The following is a 26,267-nucleotide window of genomic DNA, read 5'->3' as shown; positions in this document are numbered from 1 at the left end:
GTAAGATTAGCCCACATCACAAAATTCCCAAACCAGAGATGTTGGTGTGGATGTCGAGAAAAGGGAACACTTCTACACTGCTGGTGGGAATGCAAACTAATATGTTCCTTTTGGAAAGATATCTAGAGAACACTTAGAGATCTAAAACTAGACCTTCCATTCGATCCTCTACTAGGTATATATCCAAAAGACCAAAAATCACATTAGAAAAAAAAGATATATGTACCAGAATGTTTATTGCAGCCCAATTCATAATTGCTAAGTCATGGAAGAAACTCAAGTGCCCATCGACTCACGAATGGATAAATATATTGTGGTATATGTACACTATGGAAAATTATGCAGCCTTAAAAAAAGATGGAGAATTTACCTTTTACATGTTTACATGGATGGAGCTGGAACATATTCTTCTTAGCAAAGTATCTCAAGAATGGAAAAAAAAGTATCTCATGTACTCAGTCTTACTACAAAACCAATTTATAGCTTTCTTATGAAAGCTATAACCCAATTATAGCCCAAGAAGAAGGGGAAAGGGGAGAGGGAGCGGAGGGACGAGGGGAGGATGGGTGGAGGGAGAGTAATTGGTGCGAGCACACCTATGGTGCATCTTACAAGGGTACATGTGAAATTTACTAGGTGTAGAATATAAATGTCTTAACATAATAACTAAGAAAATGCTGTGAAAGCTATGTTAACCAGTTTGATGAAAACATTTCAAATTGTATGTAAAACCAGCACATTGTAGCCCATGATTGCATTAATGTACACAGCTATGATTTAATAAAATAAATAAACTAATTAATTAATTAATTTATAGTAGTAAATAAAATAGGAGTAGCTTAACTATATCTGGGCCTAATTAAACTGAAAGAAGGAAGGAATGAAGGAAGGGATGCAGGGAAAGGGAAGGAGGGAAGGAGAGAAGGAGAGAGAGAAGAGGGAACGAGAAATCTCAGTGTTAAAAATCCCTTTAAAATTGATTTTTTTTCTTTCCCTTTTTATTTAGACTGGTAGATAGATAAAATTTTAGAATACTTAAGCTACTATAATTCTTCATTTCAAAATATAGCAAAATATCACAATGACAAGAATATAAAGTGCTAATTCCGACTCTGCCCTTACTATCTGTAAGTATAAAAATGGTGTACTATTAGGTGATCTAGGCAAAAGTAAACTTCCCTGGCTTCATATAAGTGAATTGTTGCATATATTATCTGCTTATCCTAAAAATTACAGATTACCTTGCACACAGTAGCAAACTGTTGGTTATTTCCTGCTCCAACCACAAGATAGCCATCCTTGGTTTTAAAGGCCTAAAATAAATAAATAAATAAATAAAAGTTTATATGTTGACAAGACCACAAAAGTTGCTTTAATGTATAAATCATTTCTAAAAAATCTTATTCTAAATAAAGCAATGTTATTAATTAATTCAATATCAACAATTTAGTATTTGTTCTTCTCATATTTGGATAGGCGTTTTCAGTGAGGAATTTCAAACTACTTCCTAGCTCTTCCACCAACTGTTATAACATTGAATTAAAAAAGAGTGAATCAGAAATGTAAAGAAAATATTGGAGTGTTTTTATAACTCATAACATGAAATTGTATATTCATTACAGTGTGGAATAATGTTGTCTACAGCCATACCACCTTGAACATGCTCAATCTCATCTGGTACTGGATTAATGTCGAATTTTTCAAAATTTTATCATTTATCTGTTCTCATTTTTCCTTGTAGGGCAAATAACATTGAAGGGCAAAAAGCACTGTCTTCTACAAAGAGTAAAAAGAATAGATGGCAAAAGGAAGGAATGAAAGAAGAAGGAAAGGAGACATGGAAAGAGGAATGGAAAAGGAAGGAAGAAAGGAAAGAAAGGAGAATGAGTTCAGGGAGCTTTATTTCTTCTTGGAAGATATCAAATATATAAACTTTGGGTACTTTTTAGTAGTAAAAATTAACACATTAGGATCTCTCTGGACCTCATGTGGCTTTATGTACCTGAAAACGTCTACTCCTTTTTAGAGACAGGTTCGTCTGGACAGCAAGGGACCTGTGAGTGATTGACATTTTCACCACCCACAACTCTATCCCATCTGGAGAAATTTTCAGCACTCCCTTCTCCACAGATGATCCTCACAGCGCAGTTGGAGGAACCAAACTTGCTTTCAGAAGGCCTCATTCTCATTTTCCAAAAGTAAATGAGCTGTTTGAATTTCTTTTCCTTCTATGTAAAATTGCTTTTTATCTTCTCTTTCTCTTACCTCTGAGAAAGACATCTATCTTCCCTGACAGGGCTCACTCGTATGCTCATGACTTTGGTGTCACATTCACTCACATCCTCCAGACCCCTGCTCAATCTTCTTAATTCTTTCACAGCTACAGAATCTTTCTCTTCTGTCTACATATATACTCATCCCTACACTGAAAACACTTTTAACAGCAAGAAAATAAATTCCCATCAATCCTGACACCTCTCTTTGAGGTATTTTGAATTTTTCTTTCTTCCTTCCATTTCTAAATGATATAAAAGTACTGGTTCCTCACCAATACTAATTTCAGTGTCTTTTGTTATCAGTATTCTTTTCCTGTTGTTACACTGAAACTATATTTTATTTGACTCATCTGCTTTGTTAGAGAATGTTAAACATCCCCTCTTCTGGAACCTGTCATCTCTGGGCTCTGCCCAGGTTCATCTATCTCTCTGACCTCTTTTCCCCAGACCCCTTTTGCACAATTTTTCTCTTCTGCTCTCAGTATTCCTTTAAGCATCTGTCTTGGTCTTTCACTTCACTTGCTTCTTACAATAGCCATTGGCGACATGCGGTCATTACATTTAAATAAACTAAAATTAAATTAGCCACTAACAAACAATCACTTACTGTGATTCCATTTATATAAAATATCTAAAATAGGCAACTCCACAGAGAGAAAAAAAAGATTTGTGGGTGCCGAAAGCTGGAGAAATTGGAAAAGGGGAGTGACAGCTAATGAGTACTGGGTTTCTTGTTAGGGTAATAAAAATGTTCTAAAATTGATTGTGGTGATGGCTGCACAACTCTGTATGCCCTAAAAAGGTCATTGAATTGTATACTTGACATGGCTGAATTACATGGTGTATGAATTATATCTTAAGGAAGCTGTTATTTTTAAAAATTTAATTAATTCAGATCCACATTAGCTACATGTCCAACATTAAAAAACCACATGCAGCTGGTGGCTACTGCATTAGACAGCACCGATACAGAACATTTCCACCATCACAGAATGTTCTGCTGTACCCATGCTGATAGACTGGAGCTAACAGATTGTATCTTTTTTCTCTTAGTCTTCCTACTAGGCTTAACATGATAAGTGAAGAATGTTAGATAATTAATGAATAGTTGGTAAATGTTAATTAATCAATTACTTCCAGATAATAGAATTGTAGCTAAAATGGATTCCAAGTAAAACACTATAATGAGGTTTTATTCTATTTACATGGTTGCTTTATTTGGTAAGGAATGCTACTAAGAAGATGCCACATGATGTCTTAAGCATTTTAAACATCTATTTTAAAATTTTAAATATTTTCCCTTGACCACCATAACAAAAGCAAAGTTAATTGTCATAGATAATGCATTTGTATTTCTCAAAATACAGAAAGGAAATCTGCAACAGAACTATGAGTGAGGTACAAAAGATCTTGACATGAGGTCTCCCAACAAACCATTAATCACTATGCATTTACATGGGTTGTTTGCTTGCTTTTTTGTGGGGAAGGGTGAGCAGATAAATAAGTGTGATGTAACAATGTGTGCAGCCAAGTATAATGTGAGAAAAAGTTTTCAAAATTTTGAATCAGTGACATGTTCAGTAACTTTATGTTTGGGGGAGGGTACTAATTTCCTTTCAAGAAATAAAGAATTGCCTGTTTCTTCCTTCAGTCTGTACCATATCATGAAATACAACTTTATCAATATAAAACTTTTAAAATTTTAAGCAGAGATAACTAGTGAGTGGGCACTGGAAAGTGAAAACTTAGTAGCAGCTGAAACACCAGAATAAAATGAAATTAAAGATCACCAAATAGATTTTATAAGGACTGAATTATTGCTATAGTGTTAGTTAACAAAAATTTTTTTTGCTACCAACTTACTCATTTTATTGAAAACAAATATTAAAGATTCACCTTTTCCAGATTGCCTCTTTTTGCTGCACCTACCAATGCAGGTAAAGATATTTTTAATGAGAACTTTTTAAAAAATAATATCCTATCACTATAGAAAATTGGGCGAGTACATGAAAACATAAGGAGGAATAAATTATTGATACGCATGCTACCATCCCCTGAAGAAATACCTGGTAATAAGTTGGGATACTTCTTTCTAGTTTCTTTGTATTCATCTTAACATAATTAATATCTTACTATCCATAAATTTCTAGTCTGCTTTTTTTTTCATTTAACATCCTATCACAAGCATTTCTGAATATCATTGTTTTTAATGACCCAAAATATCTATTTCAAAATTTGTTTAAACATTCTCAGTTCATTTAAACTGAAGGATGTTTTTGCTTTGTTTCTTTTCAAATCAAGCCCTATACTGTACAGTTTATATCACAAATAAAAAATTATTTAATTTCATCATGAAACTCTGAAAAAAGTTGTCTAACCTAATTAAGATCCTTTAAAAGCTATCTTTGCCCTAATAAGACATGGAGAATATAATAGCAAAATGAATCATAGGTCTCTCATTTACTTAACCTAAGTGATACTGGGCAGGTTATCTATTTCAGACCCTTAATTTTTATACAATACTTCCCTTTAGAATCATTACAATCACTAAGTTCACTAAAGTATACTTATTTATGTATTTGGCAAATATTTATTGACATAACTTACCATGTGCCAGACTCTGGGGACAAGTAAAAAATACTAAATAACCATGATCCTTTACATGAGACTTACATTCTAACAAAGTATCAGAATTTAATAGACATTCAACAAATAATTACAAGCAGTAGCAGGTACTAGAAAGGAAAAGTATAGGACACAAATGAGATGTTATAATAGGTGGATTTAATCTTATTTTGATTGAGGGCTTTGAGGCTAGGAAAGATTCCCTAGAAAAGTGATCTTTGAACTGAGATCTAAAATTTATAGGCATTAAGTAGGTAAAGGGCTGCAGAAGATGAAGGGCTTGCTCCATGTTGGCAATGATGAGGTCCGTGTTGGCAATGAGAACTGTATGTGCAAATGACCTGTGGTATAAAGAAGCAACAACCATGAAAAGAAAAGAGTAAAAGTAGCACAGTTGGCGCTACAAAGGTAGACATGGAGCCAGACAAAGTCAAGGCATACAAAATACATTATTTATCATAAAATTAATGGGACGTCACCAAAAAGACTTGAATAATATTATTTCCTTTAGAAGATTTTTCCTAGCTGCAGTGCACAGAACTGACTAGAGAGTAAGATTGGAAATAAAAAAATATGGATGGATCAAGGGATTAGATCTTAATGAAACTGAATAACTTCCCAAGCAAACGGAGAATATATGAACCAGAAAGGCATGGAGGCTCAGTGTTCAGTTTCTCTACTTAAAGCAGTTTCAGACTCAGTATTTGATGACACCTGAGAGGCTAGAAGGTGGAGTTATAAGGTACAAGAGCAGAGAATACTCAGCACATGTAAAGGCAGAGATATTCTAGAATTGCTCTGGCTCTTGGAAGTTTCTAGCCCTGCCCAGAGAGGTCGCTTTGTAAGCTTCAGACACACTAGCCTGGTCTCATGATGGTTTAATTATTAAGATGAAAACACATAAAGACTTTTAGAAGTTCCATACCAACTCAATATACCATATAAAGAAGTAGAAAAAGGAAAAATTATATGTTTGGAACTTCCTGTGTTATCTTCTTAGGCAATCATTTCAATGCATCTAGTGTTTCCCCAGCCTAATAAAATTTATACAAATAAGTAGTATGTCTACATTAAAAACAAGACCAGAACTTCAAGCCTTCCAAGGGCTACTTACTTTTTAACAAGATTTTCTTCCACAAAAGGTAACCCTTGCTAAATGACTTCATCATCCACTGGAAAAAGACATTCCATGAAGTTTAACTCACTGCCATGAGAACGTTTTCTGGAATGTCAAGCAGTTATTGACTTCTGGGTCTGTGCTGGTACATCGTGACAAATATAGAGCACTATTTCCTACCACTAACAGTTCAGTTCACCTTATGGTGCTGGAGCTGGGCTGAGCCAGATGGCAATGAGGCACAGACTGCTTACAAATCAAGAACAGTGTCATCCATGGATAGAACAATGCAGCAAATGGGAAATGAGCTCAGAAGTCTCCAATTTCACCTACTATCAATTTGGCTTTGTCTGTACATTTTTCGAGAACTCATTGCTAAATATAGGCCCTTGCCTTGAATTAAGTAATTGTAGAGTAGCCTTGAAAACAATGTTATATACTGATTTCCTTTCTGGAGCAGGCTAGGATTTTCTAATTCCATAGGAAGTTTGAATGTTCAGAGATATTCATGAGATTTTCCAAATCAATTAAGTTTTACTTGAGATCAAACATATCTAGTGTTTTCTATCACTCAGTTTCTGAAACTGGGTGTGGAAATAATGACAAGGAAGCAACTGCCTCATATTTTATATAGCCCTCACAAATTGTGAATGGATATTATTTTTCTTAAAAAGAAAGTTCTTTGTAAGGGAAGCCCATTGTTATTTGGAAAGCAGTCATAGTGTACCATGGACACGATGTAAAATGGCACATAGAGCTTTTCCTCCTGATAAGTATGGGCTAGAAACTGATTTTGATCATCCTAAACTAATTGGACTATAAAGACTCTTAACCCGATTATTTTCCTACCAAAATCATTCTACTATTTAATGGAAAGTAACTGAAAAAAAAATGCTGAATAGGAGTCCATGTTGATTTTTTAAGAACATTCTAAGGTTATTCATTGAATGCATATAATATTTTAAGTATTCTTTGTTGTATCCCAAACACATTATAACAACCACAGTTCCATATCAGTTATATACCATACATGAAAATATCATTTCTGACAATAAGCCTACATTTACCTCCAACTGGTTAAAGTCAATTATAGACCAGAACTTCAGTCAAGCTGTTACCACATTTAACTACTTCAAGCAAATAATTAAGCCAGAAAAGAATATCAACTATAGTTATAATAAGAATATTCTAAAGTGGGTTATAAGATTGGATTGCCAGTAAGGTTTCCCAAGCATATTTAATTTCATCAGATCTCAAGTTCTGTCAATGACAAAACATAGGGCATACACAGTAAGTCAAAGACTAGACGGAGGACTTACATGAGAACTGCCCATTAGACCTAGAAAGGCATCGATGGAAAAGCCCAGGTCGCAGAGGGTGAGCCTCATGTATGGAGAACTGGAACAAGCACAGTTCAGGAAAGCAGTCAGAAAGATGAAGTATAAGGGTATGGGATATGAATGGGTGAGAAATTTGATAGAACAATTCTTCCTGAAATTCACAGAAAAGGTATTTGGCCTAGGATACACAGTCAGAGGTAGCAGGGTGATGAAGGATGAAGCTATGAAATCTAGCTCCACCAGCCTGGGCAGCATTACAAGACATTGTCCTCCCCAAAAAGTTTTTTAAACTGATCTATTATTCTGCACAAGGAGGCTGAGGCAGAAGGACCACTTGAAACCAAGAGTCTGAAGGCACAGTGAGCTAGGATGACATTGCTGCACTCTAGTCTGGACAACTCAGTGAGACTCTGTCTCAAAAAAAGAAAAAAGAGTAAGTTTAGCTCCAAATTGTTAGCAATTGTGACAGCAAGGCAGAGGATGGTGGAACAGGCAGCAGACAGTTAACTCAGTAAGAAATTGAGAGAGTATAGGCAAAAACAGAAGCCCAGTCCTTTGGAGTATAAAGCAAGGAGACTGACCTCTGGTAAGTGCAAGTGTCCAGAGAGCAGAGAAGAGAAATTTGGAATTCAATATGCTAGCCTACTCTAGTTACAGTCAGCATCTTGGACAATATCTGGTATACAATAAGAGCATAATACATTTTGCTAAATCAATTCCAAGAAATATTAGACACTGTAAAAAACACTTAGTGACAAAACTCAGAAGCATGGACTAGAGGGGAGGAAAAACTATAAAGAACTCAAAAATAAGGACCAACTAAGAATGGCCAACACACTTAGAATTGATTCCTTCCACAAACTTCCTTCCTCATAGATGATCACCCAGGTTTAAGGCTGAAGATAAATTCAAGTGGTTACTACATGGCTTTTACAAATTCCAGGTGTGTCCTGTAGTTGGAACAATGATAGCTTCAGTCCTACAATTAGTACTTCTAATTCTTCTTACCATGGCCAAAATTTAGCCTTGAAGCATAGAGCATCAACCTTGGTATCCTTTTCAGCAAATACTCCGTATAAACACTACTAAGTTAATTGGACCTGACACTGGAAGTAAAATGTATTTGTCATTTAAGTTAAACTGAATTTTTGTCCAGAGGCTTAGAATCTAAAGTGTACAATTCTCAAAACATTTTGGGGCTTGGTAAACCATGGAAAGTGTGAAAGACTACTCAGCTCATTAAGTGGAAAATGAGGGCTCATGGGAGGGCCCTGCTGACCTACAGGAGCAGGTGAAATGTAGTCCTCATGGAATAACTAAGTATATACAACAAGTTGACTCCAAGTTCAGAAAAAGTTTAGGGGAAAGGTCTCTCTCAGAAAATTACAGACATTTCCAACTGAAAAAAAAGTGATGGAATAGGTAGCAGTCTACAAGCATCTGGAAGAACCTTGATGAGACTGCCATATTCCAGGGTCAGGACATGTTCTCTGTAAGACTCACTCCTTGTCCCGGGTGATCAGACCTGGAAGTCTAACTCAAGCCATCTACATGCATGTGAGACTGATGTGCATACCAGAAGGATGAACTAGTACTGTCAAGTAAGAAATAACTATATTACAAATCAGAAGTCTATACAACTAATGAATCCTGTCTCTAGGAAACGAATAATCAGAAGGCAAATGACCAGAGAGTTGAGCACACTTTAATTACTCTATATTTTATTCAACTAAACATTCTTTATCACTGGTTTAATGAAATAAAGTGGATATCATTCCCATGCTAGCTAAAAGACATATTGGGCATGGATCAATTGCGTTAGTTTGAAGATTCAAAAAGTCATGTGGAGGTGGTGCTGGGATGTCCATATCAGGCTTAAGTAAGCAAAAAAGACTAAAACCGAGATAAAAGACCATACTACACAAAAGGAACAGAAATATTAACTAATAATTGCTTCATTCCTAATGGCACCCTGATTCTCATGAATCTGAACTATAGGTCTTCCTCTGTACACAGACAGTCTATGAAGACTGAAAGAGGTAGCTATTTATCCAAACATGCAGATCTCAAAATGAAGTTATGAGGCAAACAAACAAAAACAAGAAAATAGGGATAATCAGAGGACCAAAATAAATTTCATAAAACAACCCTAAAGAAACAGAGGTATACTAATAACTTTACAAAGACTTTAAAATATCATTACAATACTTCTCAATGACCCAGAAAAATGAAGTATAAACAAAATAAGAATATTGACAAAGAGACAGAAAACAAACAAAAAAGAACCAAACAGAAATTCTAGAGCTGAAGAATACCAAAGGAATTGAAAAATTCACTAAAGAGGTTCAATAGCAGACTTGAGCGAGCAGAAGAAGGAATTGACAAACTCAAAGTCCATTCATTGGAAATTATCAAGTCAAAGTAGCAAAAAGAAAAAAAGAATGAAAGAAGGAGATGAAAAGCTAAAGTCACATGGAACACCACCAGCTGGACCAATATACATATTATAGAAGTTCACAAAAAATAGAGAAAGAAAGAGCAGGCAGGTTACTTGAAGAAATGTTTGCCTAAATCCAAAGAGGAAAATGACATCCATATTCAAGATGCCAAAAGCCATCAACTATAATAAACACAAAGTCCAGAGTGATATATATTATAATCAAATTTTCAACAGCCAAAGGAAGAATTTTGAAAACAACAAGACAAAAGTGACTCATCATGTATAAGAGGCTCCATAAGATTTTCAGTGGGGTTTTTGTTCCAGCAGAAACTTTGCAGATCAGAAAAGAATGGGATAACATATTGATGTTGCTGGGGATGAAAATGACAATAACAATAATAATAATGATAATAATACTAATGAAATAAGTCTTTTGGATATCACACCAAAAACCTCAGGCTGCAAAAGCAGAAATATATAAATGGGAATGCATCAAACTAGAAATCTTCTGCATAGCAAAGGAAATAACAAAATGAAATAGCAGCTTAGAGATTGAAAAAATCTGATAAGGGGTTAATATGCAAAATTTATGAAGAACTCATACAACTCAATAGTGGAAACACATTTAACCTGATTAAAATATGGCAAAAGATCTGAAAAGACATTTCGCAAAAAATAGCCAATAGGCATATGAAGAAGTGCTTAAAACCACTAATCATCAGGGAAATACAAATCAAAACCACTCTGACACACCACCTCACACTCATTAGGATAGCTATTATCAAGATGTTAAAAGATAGCAAATGTTGACAAGGTCATGAAGAAAAAAGAATTCTTATTCACCATTAGTAGAACTGGGATAGCCATAGCCATTACGAAAAACAATGTGGATTTCTTTAAAAACTAGAGTATGACACAGCAATTCCACTTCTGGGTATATACCCAAAGGAATTGAAATCATCACTTCATAAAAATATTTGTTCTCCTATGTTCATTGTAGAATTATTCACAATAGCCAAGATAGGGAAACAACCTAGATGTCCCTCAAAGAACAAACAGATAATGAAACTGTGGTACATATATACAATGCAATATTGTTCAGCCATAAAAAAAAGTACATTTTGCCATTTGCCACAACATGGATGACCATGGAGGACATTATGTTAAGTGAAATAAGCCACACACAGAAAGTAAAATATTGCATGATTTCACTTATATGTAGAATTTAAAAAAAAAAAATTCAAATATACAAAGACAGAACAAAAAAATGGTTACCAAGGATGGGGGACAGGGGAGGAAATGAAGAGATGCAGAAGATACAAAGTGGCAGATAATGCAGGATAAACAAGTCCAATGTACAACATGTGAACTATAGCTAACAAAATTCTACTGTATATGAGATTCATGGTATATGAGTGGATTTTAGCTGCTCTTGTCACAGCAACAAAAAATGGATAATTATGTGAGATAACAGATATGTAAATTTGCTTCACTATAGTAACCATTTTACTCTCAATATGTATCCCATAACATTCTGTTGTATATCTCAAATATACACAATTTAAATATATTTTAAAAAGAACAATATGAAAAGAAATAAGGACTATCGAAGATAAACAAAATCTCAGAGTTCTTCACCTCTAGACATGCCTTATGAGAGGTCTTCCTATAAGATCTGCCTTAAAGGGAGTTCTCCACAGGTGAAATCAAAGGATCTTTCCCTTTATATTTAAGGACACACATAGGCTGTTGCAGAAAGCATATGAAAGTATAAAGTTCACTGATAAAATTACATATATAGACAAATACAAAATACTGCAATACTGTAATGGTAGTACATAAACACTATCAATTCTTATAAAGAAGTTAAAAAATCAAAACTACAAAAAAAAATTACGCAACTAGAAAAATAGGTTAATGGACACACAATGTAAAACATGTAATTTGTGACATCAATAACACCAAGTGAGGGGGAGAAGAAGAGTTTTAGTATGCAATTAAAGTTAAGTAGTTATCAGCTTAAAATAGACTATTTTAAAATGTTTTATTTAAGCCCTATGGCAATAACAAAGAAAATACCTATAGAACATATGCAAAAAGGGAGAGAAAGGAAAGGAAAGGGAAGGAGAAAGGAAATAAGAGAGGGAGAGAAGGAGAAGGGGAAGGGAAAAGAGAGGGGGGAGGAGAGGGGAGGAGGAGAGGGAGGGAGTAAACATGTCACTACAAACCAATGAAACACAAAGGAAGATAACAGAGGAAAACAAGGTGGAAAGCTATGAGACAGAAAATAATTAACAGGCTCAGCACCCCTAACTCAGTGTCTAGGGCACCGGCCACATACACGGAGGCTAGCGGGTTTGAACCTGGCCCGGGGCCTGAGAAAACAACAATGACAATTACAACAACGACAACCACAAAAATAGCCAGACGTTGTAGTGGGTGCCTGTAGTCCCAGCTACTTGGGAGGCTGAGGCAAGAGAATCGCCTGCGCCCAAGAGTTTGAGATTGCTGTGAGCTGTGACGCCACAGTACTCTACCGAGGGCAATATAGTGAAACTCTCTCAAAAAATAAAATAAAATATATGTTTAAAAAAAAGAAAATAATTAACAAATAGCAACAAGTCCTTTGATAACAGTTATTATTTTAAATGTCAATGTATTAAACTCCCCAATAAAAGACACAGAGTTGCTTAATGGACTAAAAATATATATTTTTTAACTTCAGAATATTAAGGGGGTATAAATATTTTGGTTATGTGATTGCTTTTGTACAATTTTGAATTGAAATTACAAGTGCCCATTACCCAGATGGTGTGCACTGTATTCATTAGGTGTGCATTTACCTTTCCCCTCCTCCCTCATCCCCCTTGATTGCTTTCCATTGAGTTTTTTCCCCCCACAATAGTATGGAGTACAAATGTTTTAGGTATGTGAATTGTTTTTGTATAGTTTGAGTCAAAATTATAGTGTGCCCCTCACCAGGATTGTGTCCATTGTACCTGTTAAGTGTGAATTTACTGCTCCCCTTCTACTCCCTGCCACTTGCTTGCTTTCCACTGAGTTTACCACCAAATGTGCACATGGGTGTTGATCTACTTTAACAGGGGTCCTCAAACTTTTTAAACAGGGGGCCAGTACATTGTCCCTCAGACCATTGTAAGACTGGACTGCGGGCCCCGGTACTAGTGGGCTGCTAAGCAGGACAGGCAGCAGCAGCAAAAACACCCAGCAGGTCGGATAAATATCCTAGGCAGGCCACATGTGGCCCATGGGCCGTAGTTTGAGGACGTCTAACTATTAATTCCAGTTTAAGAATGTGCACAAATAGTATTTCTTTTACTATTCTTGCAAAACTTCACTTAGAAGTTTTGGATGGTCTCCAGTGCCATCCAGGTTGTTGCAAAGGAGATTAGCTCACCATTCGTTTAATGGCTGAGTAGTACTACAAGGTACACATATACCACATTTTCTTAATTCAGTCATGTATTGATGGGCAATTGGGTTCGTTCACTATCTTTGCAATTGTGAATTGTGCTGCAATAAACATTCAAGTGCACATGTTTTGTTGATAAAATCACTTTTTTCTCCATTGAGCAAATGCCCAATAGTGGGATTATTGGATCAAATGGTAGGCCAACTTTTAGTTCCTTGAGGTATCTTCATACTACTTTGAATAAAGGTAGTACTAGCTTTCTGGCCCACCAACAGTGTACAAATGTTCCTTTCTCTCTACATCCATGCCAGCTTCTGTTCTTTTGGGATTGTTTGATTGTAGTGATTCTCAACCTCCTTCTGCTTTTGATTTGCATTTCTCTGATGATTAGAGATGTTGAGCATTTTTTCACATTTATTGCTATTACTCTATCTTCTTTTAAAAAAGATCTGTGCATATCTTTTGCACACTTTTACATGGTGTTGTTTGATTATTTTTCCTTGCTGATTTACTTGAATTCATTGTAGATTCTGGTTCTCAATCCTTTCTTGGATATATTGCATGCAAATATTTTCATTCTATAGATTGTCTATTGATTGTTTCTAGGCTCTGAAGAAGCATTTTAATTTGATCAAGTCAAATTTATTAACTGTTATTGGTTTGGGTTTTTTTTTTTTTTTTTTTTTGGTTTTATAGAGACAGAGTCTCACTTTGTCACCCTAGGTAGAGTGCTGTGGTGTCACAGCTCACAGCAACCTCCAGCTCTAAGGCTTAGGTGATTCTCTTTCCTCAGCCTCCCAAGTAGCTGGGACTACAGGCACCCACCACAATGCCCAGCTATTTTTTTGTTTTTGTTGCAGTTTGGCCAGGGCCAGGTTCAAACCCACTACCTTCGGTAAATAGAGCCAGTGCCCTACTCATTGAGCCACAGGTGCCACTTGTTAACAGTTACTGTTGTTCTGAATTGCTTTTGGAGTCTTCTTCATAAATTCTTTGCCTAGGCTGATATCTATAAAAGTTTTTTCAACATTTTTTCCTGGAATTCTTAGTTTCATTCCTAAGGTTTAAGCATGTTATCCATTGGGAATTAATTTTTGTGAGTAGTAGAAGGTATGCAATCTGGTTTCAATCTTTTGCATGTGGCTATACAATTTTCCCAACACCACTTATGGAATAGGTATTCTTTTTGCCCGTGTATTTTCCCCCACTCCCAGGCTAAAGTGCATTATCATAGCTCACAGCAACCTCAAGGTCCTAGGCTCAAGTAATCCTATTTTCCCTCAGATTTCTGAAAGGCTGGGACTACTAGCACCCACCACAACTCCTGGCTAGTTTTTCTATTTTTAGTAGAGAGGGAGTCTTGTTCTTGTTCAGAGCTGGTCTCAAATACCTGTGCTCAACCAAGCTACCTCAGCCTCCCAGGATACTAGGATTACAGGCATGAGTCATGGCTTGGCTTCCCCAGTGTATGTTATTCTCTGCTTTTCAAAGATTAGATGGAAAAATAAAGATGATTTTATATCTGGGTTTTCTATTGTGATTCATTGGTCTGTGTCTCTGCTTTTCTGCCAGTACCATACTGTTTTGGTTACTATAGGCTTGTAGCATAGCTTGCAGTCTAGTAAAGTAATGCCTCCCAATTTATCCTTTTTTTTTTTTTTTTGTAAAGACAGAGTCTCACTTTGTTGCCCTTGGTAGACTGTTGTGGCATCCCACAGCTCACAGCAACCTCCAACTCCTGGGCCTAAGCAATTCTCTTGCCTCAGCCTTCTGAGTAGCTGGGACTACAGGTGCCCACCACAACGCCCAGCTATTTTTTGGTTTCAGTTTGGCTGGGGCCAGTTTGAACCCACCACCCTCGGTATATGAGGCCAGCGCCCTACTCACAGAGCCACAGGTGCCGCCCCCAATTTGTCCTTTTTGCTTAAGGTTGCTGCCTTGGTTCTTTGGGCTCTTTTCAGGTTCCATATGAAACATAGAATTACTTGTTCTAAATCTACAAAAAATGCCGTTGGTATTTTAATGGAGATTGTATTGAATCTGTAGATCCTGTCAGGTAGAATAAACATTTTAACAATGTTGATTCTGGCAATCCAAGAACATGATATATTTTTCCATTTGTTTTCATTCTCTGTGTTTTCTTCCCTCAGTGACTCATGGTTCTCCCTGAAGAGGTCTTTTATCTCCTTGGTTACACACATTCTTATGTATATTATTGGCTGCTATTGTGAAAGGTATTGAGTCTTTGACTCTCAGCTTGACTATTATTGCTGTATACAAATGTTACTGACTGATATACATTGATCTTGTAACCTGGGACTCAGCTGAATTTATCAATTCTAGGAATCTCTTGCCAGAATCTTTGGAGTCTTCAAGATATAAGATCATATTATCAGCAAAAAGTGATAGTTTGACCTCATTTCCTTCTCTTGTCTGATTGCTCTGGCTAGGACTTTCAGCACTATGTTGAATAGACATGGTAATCATGGGTAACCCTGTCTAGTTCCATATTTAAGTAGGAATGCTTTCAAATATTCTCTATTCAGTATGGTGTTGACTGTGGGTTTGTTGTTTATTTGTTTTTAATTTTGAGGTATATTCCACCAATGCCTGTTTTGTTAAAGAGTTCTTATCATAAAGAGGTGCTGAATTTTGTCAAATGCTTTCTCTGCCATCTATTGATGATCATGTGGTCTATGTTTTTATTTGTGTTTATGGGGTGAATCACATTTATAGATTTGCATGTGTTGGACCATCCATGCATTGCTGAAATGACACTTACTTGGTCATGATGGATTATTTTTTTGATGTGCTGCTAAATTTGTTTTGCATATGTTGTTGACAAAAAACTTCCTTTAGATTAAAGAATACACAAAGGCTGAAAGTAAACAAATGGAGAAGAATATTTCATGTAAATGGTAACAAAAAGAGCTAAAGTGGCCATACTTATTATACCAGGCAAAATATACTTTGTCAGAAACTGTCATCAATGTAGATAAAAAACTATATTGTATAATGTAAAAAGTGTCAACATACCAGAAATATATAATAAGTCTATCTGCATGCAATATCAAAGCATTTAAATCCATGAATATGTGAACATAAAAGAATACATAGTAACACAATAATATTAGATTTCAATATCCCATTTTCACTCATGAATAGAGCATGAATAGAAAAAATTCAATGCCTTTCATGACAAAAACACTCAATAACCTAAAAAAAGAAGGAAATTGCTTCAACATAATAAAGGTCATATATGAAAAGCCCAAAACAAACATTAAACTTAACAGTAAAAAATGGAAAGCTTTTCTTCTAAGATCAGAAAGAAGGTAAGGATGCCTAATCTTGCCTCTTTTATTCAATATAATACGGGAAGTCCTAGTCAAATCAATTAAGCAGAAAAAAAATTGAAAGGCATCCATATTAGAATGAAGAAGTAAAATTATCTCTGTTCACTGATGGCATGATCCTTTTTTTCTTTTTTTCAGATTAATATGAGAGTACACATGATTAGGTTACACTGTTGGATTTGTTAGTAAATTTCAAATTGAGCCCTTAACCCAGAGGCTGTGCTGTATATCCTTACATTGTGCCCATGAAGTAAGAGCTTACCAATTGCCCTCCCTCTTCCCCTTTCCTCTTTCCATCCTCCCCCACTTGAATTCAATTTTGTTTTTCTCTCATGTGGAGGTAGAGTTGTTTACCTATTGGTTACAAATTAGTGTTGAGTACATTGGATACTTGCTTTTCCATTCTTGTGGTACTTTACTAAGAAGAATGTTCTTCATCTCCATCCAGCTTAATACAAAACATGTAAGATCTCCATCTTTTTACAGTTTAATAGTATTCTGTGGTATATATATGCCACGTTTATTAATCCATTCATGAGCAAATGGGCACTTGGGTTGATTCCACATGTCAGTGACTGTGAATTGAACTGGGATGAACATTCTAATGCAAATTTCCTTATGAACAAATGATCTTATGTCTTCTTGGAAGATACCTACCCAGAAGAAATAAATGGAATTAAATGGAAGGTCTACTTTTAGCTCTTTGAGGATTCTCCATTCCTCCTTCTATAGAGACTGTATTAATTTGCAGTCCCATCAGCAATGTAAAAGTGTTCCCTTCTCTACATATCCACACCAGCATCTACAGCTTTGGGACTTTGTGATGTGGGCTATTCTTACAGGGTTAGGTGATATCTCAGGGTAGTTTTGATTTGCATTTCTCTGATGATTAGGAACATTGAGCATTTTTTCATGTATTTGTTGGCTATTCCTCTGTTTTCTTCAGAGAAGGTACTATTCATGTGTCTTGCCCACTTAAACACAAGATGGTTTGCTCTTTTCTTGTTGATTAGTTTAAATTCTCTGTAGATTCTAGTTATCAGCACTGTCAGATTTGTACCATGCAAATATCTTCTCCCATTCTGAAGGTTGTCTGTTTCCTTTAGTTGTTTTCCCCTTAGCTCTGCAGAAGCTTTTTAGTTAGATCATGTCCCATTTATTTATTTTTGGTGTTGCGGCAACTGCCCACAGGTCTTCTTAATAAAATATTTTCCCAGGACAACTTTGTCAGAAGTTATTCCCACACTTTCTTCTACAATTTTTATTGTTTCTTATCATAAATATAAATCTTTTATCCAGTGAGTCAATTTTTGTGAGTGGTGAAAGGTGCAGGTCCAGATTCATTCTTCTACATGTGGCTGACCAGTTCTCCCAGCAACATTTTTAAATTCTTTTCTCCAGTGTAAAATTTTGTTTGGTTTATTGAAGATCAAATAGTGATACATGGCGGTTTCCATCTCCAAGTTCTCTATTCTATTCCAAAGATCTATATCTCTATTTTTGTGCCATTATCATGCTGTTTTGATCACTGTAGGCTTGTAGTATAATCTAGGTTCTGATAATGTGATGCCTCCAGATTTATTTTTGTTTCTTAGAATTGCATTGGCTAGTCTGGTTTTTTTTCCAGTTCCAGATGAAACAAAGTACTATTTTGTCAAATTCTTCAAAGTATGATGTTGGTGCTTTGATGGGTATTACATGAAATCTGTAGATTGCTTTAGGTAGTATGGATATTTTAACAATGATAATTCTTCCCAGTCATGAGCATGGAATTTTCTTCTGTTTGTTAATGTCTTCTGCTATTTATTTATTTTTGAGACAGAGTTTCACTTTATCACTCTCAGTAGAGTGCCATAGTGTCATAGTTCACAACAACCTCAAACTCTTGGGCACAAGTGATCCTCTTGCCTCAGCCTCCCAAGTAGTGAGGCCTACAGGTTCTCAACACAATACCCAGAAAGTTTTTCTATTTTTAGTAGAGACTGAGTCTCATTCTTGTTCAGGCTGGTCTCTAACTCCTGAGCTCAAGTAATCCACCCGCCTTGGCCTCCCAGAATCCTAGGATTATAGGCATGAGCCACCACACCTGGCCTATCTTCTGCTATTTTTATTCTCAAGATTTCATAGTTACCTCTGTAGAGATCCTTCATGTCTTCCCAGATATTAAATTTTCTTTGAAGATACTATAATAGGTATTCTGTCTGTGATTTGATTCCCAGCTTGACTCTTGTTGGCATTTAGGAAGGCTACTGATTTGTGGACATTGATTTTGTATCCTGAGTTATTGCATTCCTTAATCACTTCCAAGAGACTTATAGCTGAATCCCTAGAGGTTTGTTTTTTTTTTCTGAATATAAGATTATATAATAGCAATGAGCAAGAGTTTGACCTCCTCTGTCCCTATCTGAATACCCTTAATATTCTTTTCTTGCCTGATTGCATTGGGTAGAACTTCCAGGACCAAGTTAGTAGCAGTGGCAATAGTGAACATTCTTATCTGGTTCCAGTTCTAAGTGAAAATAATTTCAGTTTTACTTCATTCAATATAATATCGGCTGTGAGTTTGTTGTTGATGGCCTCTATCAGTTTAAGAAATGTTCTACTTATGCCTATTTTTTAAAGTGTTCTTGTCAGAAAAGGATGCTAGATTTTATCAAATGCCTTTTCTACATCAACTGAGAGAATTTTATGGTCTTTATTTTTTATTTTATTTATGTGGTGAATTACACTTAAGGATTTACATATCTTGAACCAAACCTGCATCCCTGGGATAAAGCCCACCTAATCATGATGTATAATTTTTTAAGGTATATTTTTTTCTGTTTGCTAGGATTTTATTGAATATTTTTGTAGGTATGCTCACTGATGTTATCAGTTGATAGTTTTTTCTTCTTTGTTGGGTCTTTTCCTGGTTTTGGTATCATGATATTTGCTTCATAGAACATGTTGGGGAGGATTCCTTGCTTTTCTGTTTTGGAATAGACTCTGCAATATAAGTATGAGTTCTTCTTTGAAGGTTTGGTAGAATTCTAATGTAAAACCATGTTGTCTAGGGCTTTTCTCTTTTAGAAGATTTTTTATTGTTGTTGCCATTTAGGAGCTTGATATTGGTCTGTTCAAACTTTCTAATTTGTTCACTGGTTCAGTTTAAGACATGGCATGATTCCAGGTATTAGTTCATTTCCTCCACATTTTCAAATGTCTGGGCATAGAGTTTTCTGTAGTAATCAGTGATGATCTTTTGTATCTTTGTGGTATCTGTTGTTATTTCCCCTTTTTCATTTCTGCTTGAGGTTATAAGAGATCTTACTTTTCTGTTTCTAGTTAATGTGGTCAAGGGTTTGTCAATTTTATTAGCCTTTTTGAAGAACCAAACTTTTGTTTTGCTGATCTTCCAAATGGTTCTTATGTTCTGTTTTATTTAATCCTGACATAATTTTGGTTATTTCTTTTCTTCTGCATGATCTTATATGTAGAAAATTCTAAGATTACACAAATAGGAAAAAGAGCTGTTAGAACTCATAAAAAATTCAGCAAAGTGCAAGGATATACCTATATACCAAAAAAAAGAGAAATAACATCTCTCTTTATTTCTATTTCTATACAATGATAAATTTCTATTTCAATGATATTTCTATACAATGATAAATACCTGACAAAGATATTAGGCAAACATCTCACTTAAAATAGCATCAAAAAATAAAATACTTAGAAATAAAGTAACCAAGGATGCAAAAAGCTTACACATTGAAAACTACAAAATATTGCTGAAAGAAATTAAAGCATAAACAGGTGGAGAGACCTTACTATGTTCATCAACTATAAGACTTAGTATTGTCAATATACCCATACTACCCAAAGAGATCTACAGATTTGGTGCAATTCCTATCAGAATGCCACAGGAATTTTTTGCAGAAATAAAAAAGAATTCTTAATATTCATATAGAGCTGTGAGGGACTCCAAATAGCTAAAACAATTGAATAAGAATAAAATTGGAGGCTTCACATTTCCTGAATTCCAAACTTATCATAAAGACAGACATACAAGCCAAGAAAACAAAATAGAAAACCCCAAAATAAACCCACACATATTTGGTCAAATGATCTTTCACAAGGGTGCCAAAACCGCACAATAGAGAAAGGACAATCTTTTCAACAAATGGTGATGGGAAAACTGTACATATACACACACAAGGCTGAAATTATACCATACATAAAAATCAATTCAAAATAGATTAAAGACTTAAATGTAGGACCTGAAACTATAAAACTCATAAAAAAAATACAGTAGAAAAGCTTCATAACATTGGTCTTGGCAATGCTTTCTTGGATATGATACTAAAAGCACAGGCAACAAAAGCAAAATTAGACAAGTGGGACTACATTAAACCCAAACACTTCTGTGCAGTAAGGAAACAATCAACACAGTTAAAAGGCAACCTATGGAATAAAAAATATTTGCAAAACATTTATCTGATAAGGGGTTAATATCCAAAATATATAAGGAACTCCTAAAATTCCATAGTACAAAAACAAATAACCTAATTTAAAAATGGGAAAAGGAATTGAATAGAAATTTTCCCAGAAAAGACATACAAATGGCCAAGAAGTATATGAAAAGATGTTTTGTATCACTAATCATCAGGGAAATGCAAATCAAACCCAAAATGAATTATCACATTATGCCTTCTAGGATTTCTATTATTGGAAAAAAAAGAAAGAAAGAAAAGAGGTGTTCGTGAGATTGTGGAGATTTTGAAACCCTTGTGCACTGTTGGAGAGAATAAAAAATAGTGCTGCCACCTCTGAAAACAGTATGAAAATTAATAAAAAACAAAACTACTGTATGATCTAGTAATCCTACTTCTGGATATATACTCAAAAGAATTTAAAATAAGATCTCAAAGAATAATATTATTCACAATAACCAAGAGGTGGAAATAACCTAAATGTCCAACAGTGGATAAATGGATAAACCAAATGTGGTATATATAAATTTAACAAAATCTTTAAAAAGAAAGAAACCTCATCACATTCTACAACATGAATGAACCTTCAGGACAATATGCTAAGTGAAATAAGCCAGTCACAGATGGAATGTATATGATTCTACTTACATGCAGTATCTAAAGTAGTCCTATTCACAGAAGTAGAAAATGTAAGAGTGCTTAACAGGAAATGTGAAGATTCTGCTCTATGGGTATAGAACTGCAATCATGAAATACAAAAACATTCTAGAGATCTGCTGTACAAAAATGGGTGAGTAGTTAACAATACTATACTGTACATATACAAATTTGTTAAAAGTAGATCTCATGTTATATGTTTTATACCACAATAAAAAGACAGACAAATAAGTTTGGCACCCATTGCACAGTGGTTACGGTGCCAGCCACAAACAAGGCTGGTGGGTCTGAACCCAGCCCAGGCCAGCTAGAGCAACAATGACAACTGCAACAACAACAACAACAACATAGTCAAGTATTGTGGTAGGGACCTGTAGTCCCAGCTACTTGGGAGGCTGAGGCAAGAGAATCACTTAAGCCCAAGAGTTTGATGTTGCTGTGAGTTGTGACGCCACGGCACTCTACCAAGGGTGCCATAGTGAGACTATGTCTCAAAAAAAAAAAGATAGACAAATAGAGAAAACATGATGGGAAGACCATAGTTATTTAGCAGAAAACCTCCATAACTTTGGAATATTCAGCAATTACTTTCTCCTAGTGCTCCCAACCAATGAGTCTGCATAGCTTGTGTACTAGAGTTAAACCTTTCCTGCCCAAAATAGAACTCTTCTAATAGGCAATCTTTGCTTGAGGGTTCCCCTTAGCATGGTTGAGATTTTCTCAGAGTTGCACTACAGTCACAGGCTCTTCCTTCCCAGCTTCCTCCTTTCTCTCAAAGTGTCCTATCCTGAATTATAAGTTAGAGCCTGCCCTGTGCCCCCCACCTATTCCTGCTCCACAGGTGTTCTTCTCAATGAGCCAAAAGTACATCTAATTCAGCCTTGGCATTGGCTTCTCAAAGATGGAACTAAATACTGAACAACAATTAAAAAATTATTCACAGGGGGAGAGGGTCAAGATGGCCGACAGGTACCAGCCTCCTACAGAAGCTCCCGTCCAGAGGAAAGGATAAAGTCCAAAAAATACCCAACAAAGTCGAAGACTGGAAGCCCAGCCGAGAGAGAAGAGTGATATTGGCAGGACACCTCTTCTGAGGCAGGCGGCAACTCCTGGAAGGCAATCTACAGGTACATAATACACCCCATAGGAAAAGTGTCTGTCTCCTCCCCTAAGAAAGGTGTGTTTTTCCTTTGTTTCCTCTTCAACTGCTCCTCTGAGTCTCCTACAGGTGATCGATGAACTGAGGACCTGTTCTCTCACTCCACAAGTGAGAGTTGCCGACAGGGAAGTCTCCTACCCTGGAGGGACCCTGCTTAGACTCCGAGCACCCTTCCCCAGGCAGAAAAGTGGAACTGGCATTCACACTGCCATTTTGAGTTTCCAGTCCACCCTCCCCCCATTGCCCACAGAGACAGCTAGAGGACACCCAAGAGCAGCATCCATCCACCCTTTCGAGACCTAGCCCTTGTCCCAGATCTTCACTGGGAGAACTGCTTGATCCACGCTTCCTGTGTGCAGACTGATCCCGCCAGCCAGAGCATTCTGTGCTCAGCTGTCTCCCCAGCTGCTGTCCCCTCTTCCTGGGGCTTTGGTGGCCCTCACCACAACTGACTCCTCCCGGGAAGGACTGCACCACCCCGCTAGCCGCTAGCCGCGTGTCCACCTCCCAGCGCCTTGGCAGCCCACAACTGCAACTGACTCCTCCTAGGGAGGGCTGCATCGCCCGGCCCACTGTCCCCGCTTCCTGGGGCCTTCACTGCGCATGCCCAGGAGTCAACTAGAAGAAGTCACTGGCAGACCGGTTTTAAGGACGGGTCTCCAAAGGTGTAAATTCAGCATGAGGCGGAATCAGCAGAAAAACTCTGGTAATCAGAATAACCAGAATAGATCAACTCCCCACCCCCCAAGGAATGATGGGACAGACACAATTGAAGATCCATTCCATAAACAGATGTCTGAGATGTCAGAAATTGAGTTCAGAATCTGGATAGCAAATAAGATCAACAGAACGGAGGAAAGGAGGGAACTAGAATTTCAAATTATTCAAAAGCTGTCTCAGGAATTCAATGATTTGATTTCAAAGATAAAATGACCAAAGATTACAATACACTGAAGCAAGAGGTTGCATCCCTTAAAGATCTGAAGATTATAGTTGAATCCCTTGTTCAGAGAGTGGACCAGGTAGAAGATAGGATCTCTGACACTGAAGACAAAGACTTTGAATGCGCCCAATCATCCAAAGATCATGATGAATGGAGAGAAAAAACAGATCACTTGCTCAGAGAGCTCTTGAATAATTCGAAGAAAACTAATATTCATCTCATAGGAATCCCTGAAGGTGACGAGGTTGCTTCATAAAACACAGAGGCTCTCCTTCATGAAATTATGAAAGAGAACTTTCCAGATATGCCAAGGAATCCTGAAATTCAGATAGCAGACAGCTTCAGAACCCCAGCACGACTCAACTCAAACAAACTATCCCCCAGGCATATCATAATCAACTTCACTAAAGTTAACATGAAAGAGAAAATCCTGAAAGCAGCTAGACATAAGAAAACATTAATTTACAAGGGAAGAATATTAGAATGACTGCAGATCTCACTGCCGAAACCTTTCAGGCTAGAAGATGGTGGTCACTGACCTTCAACCTCCTAAAACAAAACAACTTTCAACCCAGAATCCTGCATCCAGCTAAACTGAGTTTCATTTATGATGGAGAATTTAAATACTTTAACGACATTCACATGTTGAAGAAATTTGCCATAACTAAACCAGCCCTCCAGGATATTCTCATACCTATCCTCCATAATGACCAGTGCAATCCTCCACCACATAAATAAACCCACCCAGAAAACTTTGATTAAATTCCAATCTCCACAGTGACAAAAGGAAGTCCACTGGAATTTCAAAAAACTAGATACCCAAGAGTATACCAGGCTTATCAATAGTCTCAATCAATGTGAATGGCTTAAATTGCCCTCTAAAGAGGCACAGGCTGGCTGACTGGATACAAAAACTCAGGCCAGATATCTTCTGCATCCAAGAATATCATCTTACTGTAAAAGATAAATATAGACTCAGGGTGAAGGGATGGTCATCTATATTCCAGGCTAATGGAAAGCAGAAAAAACCAGTTGTTGCTGCAGTTCTATTCGCAGATGCAATAGGCTTTAAACCAACAAAAGTGAGCAAGGACAAAGATGGTTACTTTATATTTGTTAAGGGTAATACTCAATACAATGAGATTTCAATTATCAATATTTATGCACCCAACCAGAATGCACCTCAATTTATAAGAGACACTCTAACAGACATGAGCAACCTGATTACTCCCAGCCCCATCATAGTCGGAGATTTTAATACCCCTTTGGCAGCGCTGGATAGATCCTCCAACAAGAAGCTTAGTAAAGAAATCTTGGATTTAAACTTAACCATTCGGTATTTGGATTTAACGGACATCTACAGAACATTTCACCCTAATAAAACTGAGTACACATTTTACTCATCAGTTCACGGAACATATTCCAAAATCAACCACACATTAGGTCACAAGTCTAACCTCAACAAATTTAAAAGAATAGAAATTATCCCTTGTATCTTCTCAGACCACCATAGAATAAAAGTTGAACTCAGCAACAACAGAAATCTGCAGACCCAAACAAAAATGTGGAAGCTAAATAACCTTATGCTTAATGACAGTTGGGTCAGAGACGAGATCAAGAAGGAAATTACCAAATTCTTGGAACTAAATAACAATGAAGAGATGAGTTATCAGAACCTCTGGGATACCACAAAGGCAGTCCTTAGAGGGAAATTTATAGCACTGCAAGCCTTCCTCAAGAAAACGGAAAGAGAAGAAGTTAACAACTTAATGGGACACTTCAAGCAACTGGAAAAGGAAGAACACTCCAATCCAAAACCCAGCAGAAGAAAAGAAATAACCAAAATTAGAACAGAATTAAATGAAATTGAAAACAAAAGGATTATACAACAGATTAACAAATCAAAAAGTTGGTTTTTGAAAAGGTCAATAAAATAGATAAGCCATTGGCCAACTTAACCAAGAAAAAAAGAGTTAAATCTCTAATTTCATCAATTAGAAATGGTAAAGATGAAATTACAACAGATCCCTCAGAAATCCAAAAAATCCTCCATAAATACTACAAGAAACTTTATTCTCAGAAATATGAAAATCTGAAGGAAATCGACCAATACTTGGAAGCACACCACCTTCCAAGACTTAGTCAGAACCAAGTGGAAATGTTGAATAGGCCCATATCAAGCTCTGAAATAGCATCAACTATACAAAATATCCCTAAAAAGAAAAGCCCAGGACCAGTGGTTTCACCTCTGAATTCTACCAAACTTTTAAAGAAGAGCTAACATCTATACTACTTAACCTTTTCCAAAATATAGAAAAAGACAGAATACTACCCAACACATTCTATGAAGCAAACATCACCTTGATCCCCAAACCAGGAAAAGACCCAACAAGAAAAGAAAATTATAGACCAATATCACTAATGAATATTGATGTGAAAATATTCAACAAGATCC

At 36.3% G+C, this 26,267-nt stretch overlaps 1 protein-coding gene across 2 annotated transcripts in view; it reads right to left on the bottom strand.

Annotated features, from left to right (window-relative positions):
- SUGCT (succinyl-CoA:glutarate-CoA transferase) overlaps nt 1-26,267 on the bottom strand; it is a 771,296-nt gene that overhangs the window by 406,133 nt on the left and 338,896 nt on the right. For both annotated transcript variants that reach the window (XM_023517742.1, XM_023517743.1), the window contains exon 10: nt 1,242-1,313. In XM_023517742.1, coding sequence (XP_023373510.1) covers nt 1,242-1,313 — 72 coding nt within the window. The remainder of the gene's footprint in view (nt 1-1,241; nt 1,314-26,267) is intronic.

The sequence above is a fragment of the Otolemur garnettii genome, unplaced genomic scaffold, assembly GCF_000181295.1.
Source record: "Otolemur garnettii isolate 467f Iridium unplaced genomic scaffold, OtoGar3 scaffold00119, whole genome shotgun sequence".
Taxonomy (NCBI): Eukaryota; Metazoa; Chordata; class Mammalia; order Primates; family Galagidae; genus Otolemur; species Otolemur garnettii.
This window is presented reverse-complemented; position numbering and strand designations above follow the sequence as displayed.